Consider the following 20,899-nt stretch of genomic DNA (forward strand, 5'->3'; position numbering starts at 1 on the left):
TAGGCGTATAGGAAACTTGAAACCCCAAAAAGTGCGTCCGAGAACGCGCGCCCGGCGGGGAGGCCCGCCCCTTTCTGGCCTCCACCGCCCGCGAGCGACTCCGCGGGTTCCGAGGTCGCGGCGTTTCCCACCGCCTCGTTTATCCTGGGGGCTTCCTTGGCCTCCCACATCATATGTCGCGCTCGCTAGTTCTACCCCTGTCCCACATACAGCTCCAAGCGCCCAGAAGCCACCCACAGCTTTATTTTGGGTGGCCCGGCCGCCAGGCTCTCCCCCCACGTCTCGGCGCTGTTTGGTCGCGTCCGGCTTCCCACCGTGGGAGCGCGTCCGCGTCGCCATGGCGACGCTCCCCGCCGGTGCGGGCGCCGGAACCACCTACGTCCTGTGCGAGCGGCGTGCAACCTGGGGCCGGGGGTGGCCCAGGCGCGGCCTAGGGGCGGCCACCGCGTTGCTGAGGCAGCCTGAGTCCCTGGCGCGGGCCCAGCCGCAGGTCAGCCGGGGCTGGGGTCCAGAAGAGTAAATGAGGGTGTGGGTAGTGCGAGGGTCCGGGGTCAACCCCTGCCTCCAGCGGAGGGCGGAGTTCAAGGTCGCAGAAGGGAAGAGGTGTCTGGCCCGGGTGTTCTTGCCTGCTGGAAGGCTGGACGGGGCACCGGGGTAGGAGCTGGAGGGTGAATTTGGGACTGGTGCTGAAGGGCTGGAGAATCGTGGGGCAGGTGCGCGGGGAGTTGGTGCTCAGGAGAGCTCAGTCTAGTGGGAAGGGAAAGCCAGCGAGGTGAAATAGTAACTTCTTTCCAGATTCAGCACGTCTTTCCTGTATTCTGTGTTTTGCTTGATGCTGTAGACTATTGGGCCTTCACTAGATTAAAAAAAAAAAAAAAAAAAAGTCTAGCAAGCAACAACAAAGAGCCACTGGTGACTTTGCCTTCAGTTTCCAGGGACTTCTCAGAGCAGCCCCCACCCATCCAAGGGCCCCTGAGACCCATGGGAACGTCCCTAGGCCTGTGCACCTGGCTGATGGTAGTTTCTTCACTTCCGGTCGACCCCCTGTGTGCAGAGAGGCCCAGGAAGGGAACTTCACCAATGCCAGTGTCCCTGCGAACAGGGTCTTCTCCAAATGTTCCAGGCTTCGGTGGCCACATCGTGCTGAGAAACTCATCAGGAGATGTTTCAGAGCCAAGAGTCCCCTGCGACCCTTGATTTCAACCTCTTCCCACCTTGCCTGACTGTGGGAGCCTTTGTCTTCCGCTACAGCTAGCTCCAGGAGCATCTTAGTTTACGTTTCGAGAAAAGCTCTTGAGAAGAACCTCGGAAGGGTTGGGAGCGGTGGCGTGATGCCAGGCTGTGACATGTAATGTAGAAGATAAATGACACAGCCGCGCGTGGGAACGGAGTGACCATCCAGATGGGAGGCAGGAGGGCCTCAAGCACAGTAAACCGTGTGGTGACGAGGCCCATTTATCAAAGATTGAGGGGGAAAAACGTGCATGGTTTCCCATGGGTGACTACACTGCTTGCTGTTCTCTCCAGGAAATGACCTTGAGCTCTGGAAGAAAGACTCCATTTTTCATGATAAAATGGCAGCGGTGAGAAGCCCTGGCGGAGAAGTAAAGGATGCCAGGGACCCCTCAGATAAGGTGTCTCCCCTGCTCCTGCGGAGCCTGGTGGAGGAGCCCAAGAGAAGAGAAGTGCCTAACCACCTGCTCGAGTCAAGTGAGTGGGGGAGACCAGATTTGCTTTATAACCCAGACTGCCCCCAGGGTCCAAAGTATGGGAAGTGCAGTGGGAGTTTTGGTGCTGATTTATTTATATTGTTTGATAGTCTCATTATAGATTTTATTATTAAGGACAATCACTTCTGTTTAGATCTGTCCACTTAGCTGATAGATTTTTGTGGGAATTAGTCACCAAGTTTTATTGCTGCCACTTCCTCAAGGACTTTTCCTATCTGTCCCCACGGCTGGTTTCTCATCCTCCGTGGGGGGCACGAACCATTATATCACTCTCCTCTTGGCCTGCCGGCCGTGCTCACCCCCCACCAGTTTCCTTTCTAATCCTAGCTGACTTTTGTCTCCACCCTGCCCAGGTACTTGTGACGGTTCCCCTGGCGTGCAGAATACAGTTGCAATTCCCTGCCCAGCATCTGACGCCGGCCACCCAGTGCCATCCCATGCTGGGCCTCCACTCAGTTTCAGTTCTTGCCACACAAGTTACTCCCCGCTGCCCCAGAACACATGCATTTTGCGTCTTCTTGCCTTTGTCCTTGCATATCTGTCAACCTGGGGAGCCTGGGAAATCCTGCAGCTGTTGTGGAAAACGCCTCTATGATGCTAACTGAATCCACACACACAAGCAACATCCCACGACACATTGTGTTTCTGTGTCCCTGTTGGAGAAGCCGAGACCCAGAGGTCACGTGGTTCTCCTCAGTGGCACACCCAGTAAGTGGAGAGGGGTGCTGAGCTGGTGGAGCCCTGTGTTCCAGTCTCAACCAGCGTGCTCCTTAACCCTAGCTTGGCTTTCGAGCCCCAGGCTAGGGGTTAGAACTATATTCTGGGTGGCTCTTGTCACTGGAGCACTTGTCCAGTGCAGATGGGCACCCTTGACCACTTCTGAGCATTGGGGGGAAGGACGCCAGCCTTAATCCAGTGTGTGCACCCTAGCCCCAGAATCTTTCAGCATTAAAATGGCTCCTGAATCATGGTGGTCCGGCACTTAAAAAATGGCCAGAAAATAACCTATGGAGATGGGCCGTTCCCCAACCCACCATCCTCACCCAGCTCCACTCCTTCATTTTGACCCGAAGTGGATGACGGTGACAGCTCATGGAGAGGGCAGAGTAACACACCAAACAGTTCACGCACACTTCAGGTGCATCTTAGAATCCCAGTGGGTAAAAGCATGGGGTGAGAGTGGCTCCCAGCGTTTGCCTGTAACCAAAGTCCAAATGGTGTGTAGGAAATTTCTGTGTTCCTTTTGAGGGAGGCAGTGGCTGGACTCAGTCAGACTTGGACCTGACTTTGGACTCCCCCAGCCATGGTCGAGCTGCTCAACCTTGTAGAGACTCAGCTCCTTCATCTGCAAAGTGGAAACGATATCGGGTTGGGGGAGGATCTTAAAGAAATGTCCGCAGCACCCGTCAGGCACAGAAACAGTGGTATAGTGGATTCCCAGTGCCTCCTCCACACAGCTCTGCTCCTGCCTACGGAAGAGCTGGGAACAGCTTTCCAGATCTGGAAGCTTGGTGGGGCTCCGCTGTTCTAAAAACACACACACACACACACACACACACACACACACAAAGCAAAGGTATTCACCTTGCAACAAAGGCAATTTGAGACTTGCTTTTCCACAGTGATGATGCTGTAGAGCTTCGGGATCTTTCCATTCAGAGGAAATCAGACAGTGAAAGTTACATACACGGTAATAAAAGCAAACACTTGGTTGGTTGGGTACTGCGGACTGAGTGTTCATTACACAGTAAGTAACCTCAGTGCTGGAGCAGACAGTGCAAGTGTGCTCTCGGTGAGCCGGTGTTTGATGGCAAAGACAGGGACAAGCACATGAAGAGCCAGTTATTTCACTCGATAATCGGCACTGTCTCTGAATTTGTATTGAGATGGTAGCGCTTGCCACGTGATGTGCAAAGACAGAGGGGGAAGTCACGCCGTCGTGGAACAGAGACTTAACCTTGTGGAGAATGTGATCTGAAACTCTCATGCTTAAAGTGCCCTAATTTAATAGGACCCTCTGGAATTTCACACCCCCTTTGAGGTCTCACAGGGACTGATGTGCTTTGTTTTTCTAGAGGTTTACGCAAAACTTCTGAAGAATAAGGTCATAGAAGCAAGGCCCGGCATTGTGCATTTTGGGGGCTATCAAGTGGAAAATCAACACCAGCAAACTCTGGTAGGTGCTTTCTCAGTGCCATCATTAGTCATGATAATGAGGTGACAGGAGTGTTCTGGGTTTGTACTACACACGCATCTAAGAGCCACAGCGCCCATGTGACTTCCGCCCTGCTGTGGGTTCCTGCCAGCACTCTGCAGAGTTGCGTCTGGGTGGCCAGGTACTGGCCTTCGTGTTTTACAGGACTTAATTTCATTCTTCTATGGGGACCAGCTCCTTGGAGGTTGTAACTCTCATTATATCAGTAAGGAAGCTGAGATTTCAAAATGTTATATGATTCCCGGCCAGTGCCGCGGCTCACTAGGCTAATCCTCCGCCTTGCGGCACTGGCACACCGGGTTCTAGTCCCGGTCGAGGTGCCGGATTCTGTCCCGGTTGCCCCTCTTCCAGTCCAGCTCTCTGCTGTGGCCAGGGAGTGCAGTGGAGGATGGCCCAAGTGCTTGGGCCCTGCACCCCATGGGAGACCAGGAGAAGTACCTGGCTCCTGCCATCAGATCAGCGCGGTACACCGGCCACAGCACGCTGGCCGCAGCGGCCATTGGAGGGTGAACCAACGGCAAAGGAAGACCTTTCTCTCTCTCTCTCTCTCTCACTGTCCACTCTACCTGTCAAAAAAAAAAAAAAGTTATATAATTCCTTCAAGAACACAGACCGACTCAGCAATGGAGGCACAGTTTCACTCAGGCTCCCTTCCTCCAAACCACTCCTCCTCCCTTTCTTGGGAGTTACTGGGCAGGGTTTCCACTTAAGCTGCTTGGGTCAGATGCTAAGGCACCCAGCTCAGAATTTGTCTAGGAAGCAGGGGCTAGGCTCCCGAAGACACACATGGAATGCTGTTCTGGAGAGTAGGCAAAGCCCATGGGGAGTCCCCCTCCCCCAGTTCAGGGCCAGCCCTTCCTGGTTCCCTTCACTGACCTGGAAGTTGACCAGGGTGGGCTCTGCTTGACTGCAGGGTCCCGCTTGTACTAACCTATGTGAAAATGGACCTGAACACTGTTCTACAACCTCAGAGACCTCCAACGATGTCCCACCAGGCAGGCCATCTCAGACCTCCATGCCAGGTGCAAGGTCTGAGCCACAGTAACCTCGAGCGTGTACTGGGTGGGGGGCAGAGGGGAGCTGTCTTCAGCTGGGTCCTCTGAGGCCCCCACCTTTGTATGTGGTGTTCCCTCTTGGGCCCTGTGCCCAATCCAGTACTCCAGTACTCTACTTTGAGATGTAGCACACACTCTTTAAGAGCTGTGTCTCTAAATCGGTCATTTTAAGAAAGACTTCTGATGATGGTGTTACACTGTCCAGAGAGGGGAATCCCTGGAGGAAACTGGTAAACAGTGGAGTTGTCAGGAAAGGAAATGGGGTTCCCATCAGGCAGTTCCCAGCAGACAGAGGAGAACACTGGTTCTCTGAGTCCTTATGCTGAAGTTGGCAGAGAAAGAACAGGCCAGGAAAAGAAGCTGCCGGAGACCGCGTGTTTCCTCTTAGGAAAAGGACTAGGCTCAGTACTGTGAATGTGAACTTCAGCAGCAGTCTCCAGGGACCCCTTTCTAAGATGGTGGCACCGGAGACCAAAGTTAACGATTTGTTCTGGAGCCTGCATTTCCCCAGTGGAGGTCTGCGGTCTGTAGGGTGGGGTAGATCTGGTTGTTCCTGGTTACCCAGTGTTCATCAACGAGACGTGTGCCAAAAGTAAACTAGAATGCCATTGCTCGCTCTTTACCATCTTCTTTCTCTGCAGCTTGACTGAGATATAAGTCACGTATACTTCACATGTTTCTGGCATAGGTACGCTTGAACGGTTTTCGTATGCTCATGGAGTTGCACAGCTATCCCCACAACCTAGGGGTAGAACACTTTATCACCCCTAAAAAAAACCCCCATGCATCCTCAGGCACTCCCCGTCCCGCGCTCACGCACCTCACCCGAAGGAACCACGCATCTATTTGCCGTCTGTAGAGGCTCACCTATTCTGGACATTGCATAGAAATGAAGTCACACAACGTGCTCTTTCAAGACTGGCTCATTCCACTTAGCTTAAGTGTTTTCTAGGTGCTGTGAGTCAGTTCTCCATCCCTTTCTAACGCTGAGTAACACTCTGTTGTCTGGATAGACCGCGTTTGGTTGGCCCATTCATCAGTTACTGGACTTTGGGGGTGTTTCCTCCCTGGGGCTGTTACAAAGATGCTGCTATACATATTCACGTTCAGGTTCTTGTCCGGACATCTTTTCAGCTCTCTTGGATTTTGGTTTGCATGGTGTGTTACTTTTTTGTGGCTGCCATAATAAATGACCACATTAGACTGTTAAGAAACTGGGAATCTGTTCTCCTAGTTCTGGAGTCCAAAATCAAGGTGTCAACAAGGCCGCACCTCTTCCAGAGGCTCTTGGGGAGAATCTTCTGGTCTCTAATGAGTCCAGGTGTTCCTTGGCTCATGGTTGCTAATTCCATTCTCTGCCTCCATCTTCGTTTGGCCTTCTTGTCTGTCTCCCTGGCCTCCCTGTGTCTTCTCCCCTTCTGCTTTTTTTTTTTTTTTTTTTTCGTTTTTGATTTGTTTATTTGAAAGGAAGAGAGAGAGAGATCTTCCATCCACACATTCACTCCTCAGATAGCTACAACAGCCAGACTGGGCCAGACCAAAGCCAGAACCTGGAGCTCCATCTGGGTCTCCCACATGGGTGGCAGGGGCTCAAGTACTTGAGCCATCATCCACTACCTTCCGAGACACATTAGCAGGAAACTGGACTGGAAGATGACCCCTGGGACTGGAATCCATACTCCAGCATGGGAGGCCAGCGTCGCAGAAGGTGGCTTAACCTGTGCACTGTAACGCCTGCCCTCCACTTGTCATCGCATTTAGGGCCCACCTGGGAGAATCCAGGATGATCTGAACTTAATAATATCTACAAGGACATGTTTTCCCACATTTTCACATTCGTGGGTTCCGGAGGTTAGGATTTGGGCATATGGTTTTGTAGCCAGTATTCAATCTACTGCAGTCTCTTTTGAGTTTTCCTAATGAGTAATGATGTTGAGCATCTTTTCATGAGCTTACTGGCCATTTGAAGGCCATATTTACAGAAATATCTGTTCAAAGCCCTTGTCTTTTTTGTAATAAGTGATTTGACTCTTTTATCATTGAGTTTTGAGGGTTATTTATATATCCTGAACACATAACCCTTATCAGACATATGATTTGCAAGTATTTTCCCCATTCTCTCTTTATAGTGTGCTTTGCAGTGTGACTATTTTTTAATTTTGGTGAAGTTCAATTATCTATTTTTCCTCTGTTCTGAATCTCTTGTAATTCCATAGGAATAGTAGGATCAATTTGTCAAATTTCTACATAGGAATTGATGGGAATCACTTTGAATCTACAGATCAGTTTAAGGAATCTTGCAATCTTATTAAGTCACAATTCTTGTTCATGATAGATTTTATAATTTGTATACCTAGCTTTGCATTATTTTCCACCTATGTGGGTGCCAGGGAAGAGTGTTCACCATTTGGGGAGTGAACCAGTGGTTGGAAGACCTCTCTGTCTGTCTGTCCCTCTCTCTCTCTCTAAGTCTGCCTCTCAAATAAATAAATAAATAAATAAATCTTTTAACAGCAACAACAAAAAAGACACCATTTGAGATGCCCATGTTCCCCATCAGAGTGCCTGGGTTTGAGTTCCCTGGCTCCAGGCCTGATTCCAGCCTCTGGTTAATGAACAACCCGGGAGGCCATGGTGATGGCTCAAGTATTTGGGTCCCTGCTGCCGGGGTGAGAGACCTGGATTGACTTCCTTGCTCCCAGCCTTGACTTGGCCCAGTTTTGGTCATTGTGGGCTCTGGGGAGTGAACCGGTAGATGGAAGTGCTCCCTCTCTCCCTCTCTCTCATTCTCAAATAAATAAATACTAAAATAACAATTAAAATACCAATATGAACAAAAGCAAGGAGTTTTTCAGGTCGTAGGAGGTATTTGAAAACAGCGGAGCAACTTGAACATGATCTCAGATGGCTTAGTCAGCTTTTTGTTACTGTATTGAAAACTCCTGAAGCAACTAACATTCTAAAGAGAAAAGGATACTGTGTCTCACAGTCCCGGAGGTTCAGATCCCCAGTGCTGTGGTCCTATTGACTTGGCATCTGCTGATGGCTGTGGATGGCGATGGCCAAGCCCAGGTAGAGGGAGGATCACGTGCCATCCAGGAAGTAGCAGAGAGCCTGGGCACCACTGGCTTTAGCACCAGCCCTCTTGGGAGAACCACTTTCCCAGGCAAGTCCCCAGTGCCTGGAGGGCATTTCACTGGACCCCCGCCACCCCCTAAACGCCATCCCTGGATTAAGTTTCCATCCCCTTCAAGAGCCAAAAAGCTTTGGCTTCCAACCTTAGCGCCAGCAGAAGAAGGTGGCCTGAAGAAGTCAGAGGGAAATACTCGGTGGAGGGGAGCACCTTACCCATAGGGAAATGTATAAAAAGGGACTGTGCTAAGGAGAAGGCATTTGGGATAGCCCAAAAGCAGAGCGGGAGGACGGGAGAAGACATTCAGAGCACAGAGGAAGATGGGGGTGGCAGTTCAGGGAGAGCAAGCAGGTGGGCGGTGCCTTCTGCTGTACCTGGGGTGTGGGGCTTTGCAGGGCGGCAGCGGTGGGAGGGCTGGGCAGCACCGGTTAGGAATAGGCGTGGAATTCAGGAGGCAGAAGCGGTTAATGCGGTGTTCCTGAGCAGGGAGCGTGCACTCCAGGAAGGTCTTGTCGTGGAATTTTAGAGGAGCGCTGTGATTCTCCACCTTCTCTTTTGTTGTCATCCCCACTCCTACCCCCAGGAGAGCAGCAAGATTTTGTAAGGTGGGATTGAGCTTTCAAAGGTCACAAAGCCATTGTAACAACTAAGATCATTTCGTCTTCCCACAAATAGATTTCCCTCCCCTTGTGAGTGGTCTTACCTCCATTGAGGATACATGGGAAGCAAGATGTAATGAATCGGAAGAGATATGAAGCCTCCGCTGAGCTTCGCTCTGCTGGGGAGTGGAGGCCATGCCTGTCTTTTCCTAGTGCTGCTTCCCCGAGTACCCAGCGCGACACCAAACCTGCAGATGGGACTCAGCAAACACCTGTGCATGCATGGCATGGAACCCACTTTCTTGGAGGAGGGTGACTTGGCACAGACTCGCTTGTTCCAAGTAAAAGCAGTGTCAAGTCTAAGCGATCACACGGCTACTGTCAGACATTGGAGCAAGCAGAAATAGATGAAAAGCACAAAATGATTTCATCTTAATGCCATTCTGGGAGATCTTGGGAGAGACAGCTTCCTGTTTCCACGGGCGGGCGAGGTTCAGTGGAGTCTTGCCAAAGAAGGGGCAAATCCAACAAGTCTGCTTTTGTCTCGGTTTTGCTACAGGAAGCGAGGTAAATTGCCCGTGAATGGAATGATTGTGTGTTTAAAACCACGATAACTTGTTCATTAACATTTGACATCGATCCAGGTCTGGCCTAGGATTTGGAACATTTTGGTTGAAATCAATGTTCCAGTTTACCTTAAAATGTGAAATAATGGTCTCCTGTTATTGCTTTTTGTTTTTTTTTTCCAAAACCAAGACCGCTTAATCTTTCTGTGGAAGGATTTTTGCCTAGGAAATTCTATTTATTAAGTAATCATCCATCTATTTTCTCGTGAGACAACTAGCATTGCTGTTGTCAGCTCAAAACAAAATTATTAGGCTGTGAAGCTTTATCTTAAATAAATGAGCAGTTCCCTCTGGCTTTCTGAAATAACAATGTTAGTTTTCCATTCTCTGCGATAGCCTGTAGGGCGCCTCGGAAGCTTGCTTCTTAAAGTTAGAGCCAGGAATCTCAGTGGCTTCTCCTTGGTGTGTGGAGATTGAGGGAACGGACGCCACCACGCAAACACAGCATCTTCCTGGGGCATCCACATTCCCCTCGGGTTGTGCAGAAATGTAGCAAGCATGAGTCTGGAGCTGAAACCGTCTAAGGAAATTTACAGGGCTGCTTGGATTTTTCCCCGGACCCCTGGGAGGTTAAGTGTCATTTTCTGAGAAGCTGTGCTGCTGAGAGGGAGGTCTTAAAGACCCCCAACTCGGAGGCTGACGGTTGTGTTTGGGGAAATGCTAAGGTCGGTGCTTGGGGTTGGAGGTTAGCCCCAGGTCCCCGGAGGGCAGTTCTGTTGCTCACTCCAGGGAGTGAAGAGACTTGCCAGGCCCACGGAAGGGGAGTCTGGGAGGCGGAGACCCCTGGGCAGGAGAGCTGTGAGCCTGTGGAGACATCCCTATAGATCTTGAATAATGGCCGTCAATTCTGTGAGTACTTGGTATGTGGTTGGTGCTTTTTTTTCTGATGTGTGTGTGTGTGTGTGTGTGTGTGTGTTTTCATTTTGGGGGAGGGTCAATATGGCGCCTGTGGAGGCCAAACCACGAAATGGGCTCCCACAGGGTCGGCCCCAGGAGAACTGAGATCCCATGGGATCAGGAGTCTGCTGACCCCATAAGTGGAAGACAGGGCAAGATCTTCAACATTTTTATCTCATGTTACTCAAGTTTTGTTATATCTTTAAATAAACTTTGAAAAACAATTTAAAATACACTCTCTAAGTACCTCATTTTCTTAAGGGTTTTTTTTTTCTTTGAGTGATTTTTATTTTTCCCAGTTTTAGTAATAACTAGAAACTCAGGAATACCATTTTATTCCTTTTTTAAAAAGAGTGGTTGTGTAAATGACATTCAGCTTTTAAAAATTTTATTTATTTACTTGAAATGACAGTTACAGAGAGGGAGAGAGGGAGAAAGGGAGAGACAGAGAGAGAGAGACAGAGATATTTTCCACCCATTGGTTCACTCCCCAAATGGCCACAGTGACCAGGGCTGGTCCAGGCCAAAGCCAGGAGCGCCATCCAGGTCTCTCACATGGTGGCAGGGACCCAAGCACTCAGGCCACCTTCCACTGCTTTTCCAGGTGCACAATACCTGCCCCTACCATTTTTTTTTTCTGAAAAGATTTTTTTTTTAATTTTTAAAGAAGATTTATTTATTTCAAAGGCAGAATGGTGAGGGCACAAGAAAGATCTTCCATCCACTGGTTCACTCCCTAAATGCTCTCCATTGGTTGGACTGGCCCTGGCCAAAGCCAGAAGCCAGGATCTACATCAGGGTCCCCCACATAGATGACAGGCGCCTGAATGCTTGGGGCATCTTCTGCTGCCTTCCCAGGCACATTAGCAGGGAGCTGGATGGGAAGCAGAGCAGCCAGGACTCGAATTGTTAGTGCAACATGGGATGCCAGCATTGCGGTGGCAGCTTAGCTCACTGTGCCACTGGGTATTATTTTTAACAATCTAAAAATAAAACTGTCCCACTGATAAGGGAGGGGTAAAAAACCAGAAATTAAATAAAGCTTGGACACTAAGAGTTGCTGGACTGTGAGATAAGAGGATGCAGTGGAAAGAGCCCTAACCCAGAGGGCGAGACCAGGGGTTTAGGTCTGACCCTGCCACTTAACCCTGCGTGCTCCAAGCGGTGTCTAGTGACCTTGGCTGCGTTAAGGAAGGGGATTCCCCTGAATGTGCTCACTCACCCTCCCAGGGCTCAGGCAACTCGGGCCTGGTTTTTGTTTTGTTTAGTTTAAGATGTATTTATTTGAGAGGCAGAGTTAGAGAGAGAGAGGGAGAGACAGAGAGAGAGTGGTATTCATCTGCCAGTTCACTCCCCAAATGGCTGCAATGGCCAGGGAAGGCTGAAGCCAGGAGCCAGAAGCTTCTTCCAGGTCTCCCACACAGGTGCAGGGGGCCAGGCACTTGGGCCATCTTCCACTGCTTTCCCAGACCATAGCAGAGAGCTGGATGGGAAGTGGAGCAACTGGGACTCAAATTGGTGCCCATATGGGATGCCGGCATCACAGGTGGCAACTTCACCCACTGTGCCACAGCACTGGCCCTGCAACACAGTCTTTGAAAGAACAAAGAACACAGGTGATTGTCGCAAGCAATGAGTATCTGTAATCAGAAGAGGGGAACCTGAGGATCACCAGACTCGCCAGTATTCCGCATGTCGTTAGGAAGTCAGTCTCTGGGACGGCGACCTTGTTTTCTTAGATGCAGAGAGCAAGTTGTTCATTTCTGGCTGTCATGTGTTCAGTTTTGTTGTTGCAAGTGCAAGAGCTTCCTGACACCCTGTCGCCTGGAGTTGTCTCAGAAGGAGGATTTCCTGTCCCACCGCCACCACCATCTGTTGGCTGCCTTCTCTGCTGACTGGCACATGGGAACCCGAGTGTGGCCTTTTGGTCTTGGTGTCTCCATAGAAGGGAAAAACCGTCTTTGTCTTCCTGCACGCCTTTAACCTAAGTAGCTGCATTATTTTGTTTGTTATTTGAGTTTGTTACTTCTTCTCCGTTGATCCAGATGAACAATTCTAGATCAAGAATTTTAAAGGTGAATATGGGAACCTGGTATCTGAATGATGTATGTTTGTTATCACAAATGGCCTCCATGTCATTTTACTCTTTAACAAGATAATTTAGTATTTCTTCTTGCTGAGTGTTTTCCTCACTTGACAATACAGATGTCATCTAGTGAACTCTAACGTGCGGCCTTTGTGTTCAAATGAGTATTGGGTATATTTGGGTTTGCTCTGCCACACTCTGCATGGAGGAAGGGTCAGGTTCCTTTCTCTTCCTGCATTAGGATCTGGGTCAGCCCCTTGCCCACAGGTGCAGGCTGGGTCTCCAGTCGTAGCATTTCCAGTTCCTGTCTTTCTTGGGAGCAGACTGGGATACAGGAGTAGCTGAGCCAGCCCAGCGGCCTGGAGACCAGGTCACAGGTCTTCCACCCATGACGTCACGTGTTACAGACTGACCAAAGCAAGTGAAATTATTTCCAGTTGTCAGCTGGACACTGAGCCTGCCCTCCTCTGCCATGCCTTGCTACCCCGTGCTCTGAGAAGTAATTCTGCTATACATGTAGACAAGTGTTGGCCAGCAGGCATAAAGGTCGTTGTGTTGTCATCTCCAGGAGGTCTCCGTTGTACTCCTGGCACAGAAGCTTTGCTGGCAGCAGGTGCAGCAGCTGGCTGACAGGATAAATATGGGCCCGAGGGGAGTCCTGAGACTTACATCTGAATGATGATTGATGGGGAGGGGCGGGTGCTTGCCTCCCATGTCAGAGTGCCTGGTTTGAGTCTTAGGTCCTCAGCTTCCAATCCAGCTTTCCGCTAATGCATACCCTAGGAGGCAGCAAATGATGGCCCAAGAGCTTGGGTCTCTGCCACTCACATGGGAGACCCAGATGCAGTTCCTGGGCTCTGACTTCGGCCTGGCTCAGCCTTGGCTGTTGCAGGCATTTGGAGCGTGAAGCAATGTATGGAAAATCTCAATAGCTCGTTCACTCTCTCTCTCTCTTTCTCCCCTTTCCGCCACCCCCCTCTACCCCTACCTGTTGTTCTGCCTTCCAAATAAATAAAAATAGACCAAAAAAAGATGCAGGTAATTTTTTAAAAATAATGACATGATATTGGATTTCTGGGTTCTCATTCCTCTTGTTTGAGGGAGAGATGCCTAGGTACCATTTCCAGTTAATCCACTTATCCTTCCACTGATTCAAAAGACCCTGCAGCGGCCACTTAGGGGAGCATAATAGATGCTGTCCAGCGGCCATTACTGGAGCGTGGACACTGGCTGGGGATCTGTGTGTGCTCACCAAGCATGCCTGGGGTGCTCATAGCTGTTTCCTTCCAAGGTCAGCCAACCCGCGGGGTGCACATTAAACCCAGTGCATGTGCTCCTGTTTGCTGCACTGTGCTTCCTGAATTGCCCATAAGTAAATGACAGACGACAGAGCCCCTGGCTCCCAGTCACACCTGGACCCTTAGCTTGAGGCCTTCATGGTCCTCACGCCCCAGCCCTTGGGAAGTGCAGGGGCAGAGCTCTTTGTGCTGAGTGGCGCCTCTGTGTCCCCAGGCAGCCCCCCAACCCAGGGCTCTGAGTGTGACAGACCCAGCACACCTGTCCTCTCAGGGTCTCTTGGAAGGACCACTGTGTGGGCCGGGCCCCGGGGAGCCCTGTGCTTCGCCAGGACTGCTCCTATGCAGGGTCTCTGGGAGGGCAAGAGAGAGCTGGGAAGGGCCGGCGTGGTGGCGTAGTGGGCTAAGCCTCTGACATCCTATATGGGTACGAGTTCAAGCCCATCCAGCTCCCAGCTTGGGAAAAGCAGCAGAAGATGCCCCGAGTACTTGGGCCCCCACACCCACCCGGGAGACCCAGAAGAAACTCCTGGCTCCTGGCTTTGGATCAGCTCAGTTCCAGCCATTGTGGCCATTTGGGGAGTTAAATGGTGGATAGAAGTTCTCTCCCTCTGTGTGTAACTCTGTCTCTCAAATAAATAAATAAAATCAGGAGAGGGAGAGGGAGAGAGAGAAAGAGAGACTGACCTGGGAAACCTTTAGTTTTTGCTTTTTCAGGTTTTTTTTTAAAGGGAAGATGTACACAAATAGGCTTACAACTGTGGCAGCTTAAGAAAGTTTGCACGTACACAAGTCAGACCTTTCTTTTTATTTATTTATTTATTTTTATTTTTGACAGGCAGAGTGGACAGTGAGAGAGAGACAGAGAGAAAGGTCTTCCTTTGCCGTTGGTTCACCCTTCAATGGCTGCCGTGGCCGGCGCACTGTGGCCGGCGCATCGCGCTGATCCGATGGCAGGAGTCAAGTGCTTTTCCTGGTCTCCCATGTGGGTGAGGGCCCAAGCACTTAGGCCATCCTCCACTGCACTCCCTGGCCACAGGAGAGAGCTGGCCTGGAAGAGGGGCAACCGGGACAGAATCCAGTGCCCCGACCGGGACTAGAACCCGGTGTGCCGGCACCGCAAGGTGGAGGATTAGCCTATTGAGCCACAGCGCTGGCCTCAAGTCAGACCTTTCAACACGTGCCAGCACAAGTGTGCCTTTTGCAGGAGATAGTGCCTCAAATCTCAGGGCCTCAGTGGACATGGGACACTGGGTGATGGGCCTTGCGGATCCTTGACCCAGTGGCCGGCCCTGTGCGGGTCTAAACATTGGAAATCAATGTCCTCTTCTCCATGCCCTGACCCGGGCCAAGCCCAGATCCCCGGAACCCAAAGCTCCTGCCCCCCCTCTCCCCTCTGTCCCTGGGGCCCCAGCCAGTTCACCCACCCGTGATCCTGCCTCCCAGGGACTTCTGACTCTCCTGCTGCCATCCGGGAACATCCCTGGTTGTCTTCCCCGGGGATGGGCAGGAGGCAGGCCCAGCCTGTCTCTCTCCTGATTTTCTGGTGGCCTGGGTGTCCTCTGGCAAGTGGGGATCCTGTAGGAGCTGGGGCCATTTTTTTTTAAGATTTATTTATTTATTTGAAAGTCAGAGTTACACAGAGAGAGAAGGAGAGGCAGAGAGAGAGAGAGAGAGGTCTTCAATCCACTGGTTCACTCCCCAAATGGCCATAACGGTCAGAGCTGAGCTGATCCGAAGCCAGGAGCCAGGACCTTCCTCCGGGTCTCCCTTGCAGGTGCAGGGGCCCAAGGCCATAGCAGAGAGCTGGATCGGAACTGGAACAGCTGGATCTCGAACCGGCGCCCATATGGGATGTTGGCAAGGCAGGTGGCGGCTTTGGTCACTACACCACAGTGCCGGCCCCAGGGCCAGTTTCTTATCTCAGGCCAATCACAGGACTGAGTGGAAGTCCAGAGACAGAGCAGGTGGTGGAGCTCCAGGACTGGGGCAGTGGAAAGTTGGTAACTGGGAGGGGGGCTTGGGAGCTGCAGGCTCTGATATTTTTCTTAAGGGGGTCTGGAAGTTCAGGGGACCTATTGCATTAGTCTTTAAATATTTGCTGTATTTATTTTGTTAGTCTGCAAATGGTATATGGCATATTTAAAAACCTTTTAAAAGTGCATTAGACCTGCCTACAGGAAGGGGTATGAGGAACGGAAGAGCTGGCTTTTGGCAATACACACAACGGTGACTTTCCTCTGACGTCTCTTTTCCCCAGCACCTGGTCAACATTTCTGACGAAGACACCCACATTCATATTTTACCTCCGCAGACCAAGTACTTCCAGATCAGCTATGTGAAGAAGGTAAGCACCGTGGGGCCACCTGCTGTCCCCCCCACCCCAGGGTCCTTGGCCGAGCCGTGGGCCTCTGTGTGTCAGGCCTGCCTGGGACGGTGTGTGCTGTGTGGTCACACACAGCGCTGCCATCTGCCCGGTCTGGGGAGGGGGACTCATCCCAACCACAGCCTGCCTGTCTTCCAGGAGCACCACCTTGTCCCTGGCCTGTCCCTCAAGGTCACCATCATATTTTCTCCAGATGAGTGGCGGTACTATTACGACTGCATCCGTATTCACTGTAAGGTACATACATTTCTGAAAGTTGCTTTTTGTTTGTTTGTTTTTTGGATGGCAGGTCAGAATTTATGTCCTCCAGGATAGAGGGGGGAGAGATGGAATGGCCAGGGAGCACTCTCAGCCCAGTGCCTGGCGGCCCCAGGTCAACAGGCTGATGGCAGAGAGGCTCATGGGCCTGGCGACGTGGGTCCCAGTTGGGAAGGGTCAGCGGCCGAGAGCCTGGGCAGGGGCGGGAAACCCTGTTGGCTGCAGGTCTCCCACTGTCCCGTGCCTGAAGCCTCGGTTACCACGGGCAGCTGCAAGGCGGTGAAGGCTTTGCTAACTAGCTTTCCTGTACCCCTCCGGGTGCTGGGCCAGGTTAACGGCCTCCCCGAGGTGCGATTATCCACCCCAGGGCCGTCCTGTGTCCGGCGCAGGGGGTGTCCGCAGAGGCAGCCCCCGGGGCCCCCTGGCAGCCTGACCCGGGGCACTGTGCACCTGGAGCTCTCGTGAGCCTCTTCTAGGTCAGCTGATTCACCCTCTGCCCTTGGTCAGAACCGACGCCAGGTGTTGTCAACCCCCTGAAAACTGTCACCTCCACCCCCTCTTTGCCCCCCATTCCAGGCCCGATCTTGCCACTCCAGCAGCCTTAAGCTTAGCTAAATTCAAAGTTTCGGAACTAGATGGAGGGGACAGGCATTTGGCCTGATGCCTAAAAGGCCAGGGAGGGGCCACATTGTTGCCGTGCATTCCTGATCGGTGTGCCTGGAGAGCAGTCCCACCTCTGCCTCCCCATCCAGCTTCCTGTGCCTGGGCAGCAGAGGATGGCGCAGGGCCTTGGACTCCTGTCACCCACGTGGGCGAGCTGCATGGAGCTCCTGACTCCTAGCTTCAGCCTAGCCCAGCCCTGGCCACGGGCATTTGAGAGCGAACCCGCAGATGGGAGATCTACTCTTTCTCGCTCTGTTTCACCACCTTTAAAATAAATAAAAATGAATAAACTTAAAAAAAAAAAAAAGAATGCTGCCGGCGCCGCGGCTCACTGGGCTAATCCTCCGCCTTGCGGCGCCGGCACACCGGGTTCTAGTCCCGGTTGGGGCACCGGATTCTGTTCCGGTTGCCCCTCTTCCAGGAGAGTTCTCTGCTGTGGCCAGGGAGTGCAGTGGAGGATGGCCCAAGTGCTTGGGCCCTGCACCCCATGGGAGACCAGGATAAGTACCTGGCTCCTGCCATCGGATCAGCGCAGCGTGCCGGCCGCGGCAGCCATTGGAGGGTGAACCAATGGCAAAGGAAGACCTTTTTCTCTGTCCCTCTCTCACTGTCCACTCTGCCTGTCCAAAAAAAAAAAAAAAATGCTGTTTAGGGTGCCTGCACCACATAGTGGAGTGCCTGTTAAATTCTCAGTTCCAATTCCTGATTGTTTCCTGCCAGGGCAGACCCTGGGAGGCAGTGGCGATGGTTCAAGTCATTGAGCTCCTGCCACCCACATGGATGATCTAGAAGGAGTTCCTGGTCCCCAGTGTCAGCTCAGCCCAGCCCTGCCTGTTGTGGGCATTTGGGGAATGGACCAGTGGATGGGGAGAGCGCTCTCTCTCACAAATATGAAAAATGCAACTAAAATGGAAGAGTATTATTTATTAACAAACTCATTTCCTTTTTAAAATTTTTTCAAAAATATTTTCATTACTTACAGTCTATACATTAAGGTGATTTATCCTGAAGACTTTACACTTTGATTTTCTTTATATAGAAAAAGCTCTAAAGTTTTACAAACCTGATTTTTTAAACATACATTTTCTTCTTATTATTTCACATTATCATATTAGAGCTTCTTGCCCGCATGGGGAGGGAAACAGCCTTACTTTTGAAAAGTCTGTAAATAAAACCAGAATTTCACTTTCAGAAGGAATATTCTTGCACTGGCATTGTGGTGAAGCAGGTTCTGCCTGCACCCATATCAGAGCGCTGGGTCCAGTCCCGACTGCTCCACTTCCAGTCCCGCTCCCTGCTGCTGTGCCTGTGGGGAAGACCCAGATGGAGGTCCTAGCTCCCGGCTTCAGCTTGGCCCCAGCCTGGCTGCGGCCATTTTAGGAGTGAACTAGCGGGTGGAGCGCTCTATTTCTCTGTTTGTTGCTCTGAATTTTCAGATAAATAAATAAATCTCTAAAAAAAGGTGAAAAGTAAAGAATATTCTGTACTAATCAGAAGAAAAATCCCTAAACAGGCATTGTGTAGAGTGCCAGTAGTGTTTCCTGTTACTTAGTGGTAACACTAATAACAATACTCCACATTTGTGCAGTATTTAAAATTTTTTTAATGAATTGTTTGAGAGTCAGAGAAAAAGAGACACAGACAGACAGCTCCCATCCACTGGTTCATTCCCAAAAAATGCTTGCTGGGCCAGGCCAAAGCCGGGATGCAGGAACCCAGTTCACGATGCCCACATGGGTGGCAGGGACCTAAGTACTTGAGCCCTCACTAGCTGCCTCCCAGGGTGAGCATTATCAGGAACCTGCAGTCAGAGGCAGAGATGGGACTTGAACCTGGTCCAGTATGGAATGTAGGTGTCCCAGTGAGCATCCCCACCACCAGGCCAAACCCTCACCCCTATGCGGAACCTTTGACAGCTTAAGCCCATCATCTGCGTTAATCCTTAAAATAGCTTTAAGGAAAGGTGTGATTATCTCCACCTTGCAAAGAAAGAAGCCAGGCCTGGAGAGGTTAAAGGTCGCACATCATACATGACTATAAGCAGAAATCTGTGCCCTCTTGCCCTTAATTGTTTAGTCCTCCGTGCTGTCTTAATCACATGACTTAATGCTGGTGTCTCTTCCCTTGGGCCACCAAAGATCATTCCTCACAGTTTTTTCAAAATAGAGCCAGATAAATTATTCTCTCTGTGTCTGTGTGAAGGCACCATTATCTGTAGTTTCTGTGGGTAACAATAAACGCTATTTCACTCAAATGTACTTAACATTTTCTATATTTTGTTTATGGCTAAGAAAATTCAGTGTTTCCAATGTGGTACTTAGGAAAAAAGTTCATAAAAATTATTTTAAACAAAATTTTTATTAAATATCATTTATTTATTAAAATATTAAAAATTCTACAGCACAGCAGGTCAAGCCACTCCCGGGGACACCAGTACCCCATATTGGAGTGCCAGAGAGTCCCAGCTGCTCCACTTCCAATCCAGCTCCCTGCTGATGCACCTGGGAACCTCCCACCCATGTGGGAGACCCAGATGAAACTCCTGTCTCCTGGCTTCAACCTGGCCTAGCCCCAGCTGTTGCAGCTACTTTCAGAGTGAACCAGTAGATGGAAGATCTCTCTCTCTCACACGTGTTCTCTTGCATGCTCTCTCTTACTCTCTCATTCTCCCTCTTACTCTCCTACTTGTTCTGTCACTATGCCTCTCAAATAATTATTTTTTAATATTTGTTTATTGGAAAGGCAGAGTTACAGAGAGGCAGAGGCAGAGAGAGAGAAGTCTTTCATCTACTGGTTCACTCCCCAACTGGCCACAATGGCCAGAGCTGAGCCAATCCAAAGCCAGAAGCCAAGAGCTTCTTCCAGGTCTCCCATGTGGGTGCAAGGGCCCAAGGACTTGGGCCATCTTCTACTGCTTTCCCAGGCCGTAACAGAGAGCTGGATCAGAAGTGGAGCAGCCAGGACACGAACCAGCACCCATATGGGATGCTGGCATTGAAGGCAGCGGCTTTACCCTCTACACCACAGTGCCAGCCCATAATAAATATTTTTTAAAAAGAAAAAGTTTAATGATAGAGAATAGGATAATAAAAAAAGCACCTACAAGTTCCTCTTTAGAGATTATATCTTCAGAAGGTGGAATTACTTTTTTTCTCATCACTTTTAGGGAGATGAGACTTTGCTTGTTCCCATCCATGCCTATCCTGTCATGAACTCACTGGACTTTCCCAAATTTATAAATCTATCGAATGTTCTACTTGGTGAAAGGTGAGTTGCCAAAATGAATAAGTAAAATGTCATTCAATGTGAAAAGTTTAGAGATAATCACATATATTAACATGTAGGCTTGTGTTTTTCCTAATGGAAGTTTATCTTTCCACCTGAGTTAGACAAGAATTAAGAGTTGAAAAAGGCAAACAAACCCGTATCAAAATATCTTAAGCAGGCAGGTGTTGTGGTGCAGAGGGTTAAGCTTCCACGTGGGTCACCCACATTCCCATGTCGGAGTGCCTGGCCACAGCTGGCCAGTCCTTGACTCCAACCCAGGTTTCTGCTAATGCGCCTGGGAGGCAGCCGGTGATGGCCCAAGTGCTTGGGTTCCTGCCAGCCACATGGTAGACCCAGAGGGAGTCCCTGCCTCCTGGCTTCAGCCTGGCCCAACCCTGGTTGTTGCAGGCATTAGGGGAGTGAACCAGAGGATCTCTCTCTTTCTCTCTGTTTCTCCTCTGTGTGTGTGTGTGTGTGTGTGTGTGTCACTCTGCTTTTCAAGTAAATAAATCTTTTCATAAATAGAAGCAGGCAAGACAATTTATTGGGATCATTTAACTAAAGGGGGGAGCTGGTCTTTGTCTATAGACAGAGCTCAGTCTAGGGGTTGAAATCAAGCTGCAGGAATTGGATTTTCTGCATGTCTTGGCTCTGCTGCCTGGTGCTTCCCGGTCGGCAGCCTCCCCCTC

The 20,899-nt window shown here is 50.4% G+C and overlaps 1 protein-coding gene across 2 annotated transcripts in view; it reads left to right on the plus strand.

Moving 5' to 3' along the window:
* The first annotated feature begins 290 nt into the window (after nucleotides 1-290).
* The window catches only part of CFAP221 (cilia and flagella associated protein 221), a 90,116-nt gene continuing 69,507 nt past the window's right edge, over nucleotides 291-20,899 (plus strand). Inside the window, exons 1-6 of one of the 2 annotated variants that reach the window (XM_002712377.6) lie at nucleotides 291-490; nucleotides 1,528-1,710; nucleotides 3,806-3,906; nucleotides 15,897-15,983; nucleotides 16,161-16,259; nucleotides 20,110-20,210. In XM_002712377.6, coding sequence (XP_002712423.3) covers nucleotides 1,575-1,710; nucleotides 3,806-3,906; nucleotides 15,897-15,983; nucleotides 16,161-16,259; nucleotides 20,110-20,210 — 524 coding nt within the window. In that variant the 5' untranslated portion in view covers nucleotides 291-490; nucleotides 1,528-1,574. Of the gene's footprint in view, nucleotides 491-1,527; nucleotides 1,711-3,805; nucleotides 3,907-15,896; nucleotides 15,984-16,160; nucleotides 16,260-20,109; nucleotides 20,211-20,899 lie in introns of those variants that run through there. The other variant, XM_089329335.1, reaches the window with a different exon arrangement.

The sequence above is a fragment of the Oryctolagus cuniculus genome, chromosome 3 (genome assembly GCF_051225735.1).
Source record: "Oryctolagus cuniculus isolate XC-2025 breed Fujian yellow rabbit chromosome 3, ASM5122573v1, whole genome shotgun sequence".
Classification (NCBI taxonomy): Eukaryota; Metazoa; Chordata; class Mammalia; order Lagomorpha; family Leporidae; genus Oryctolagus; species Oryctolagus cuniculus.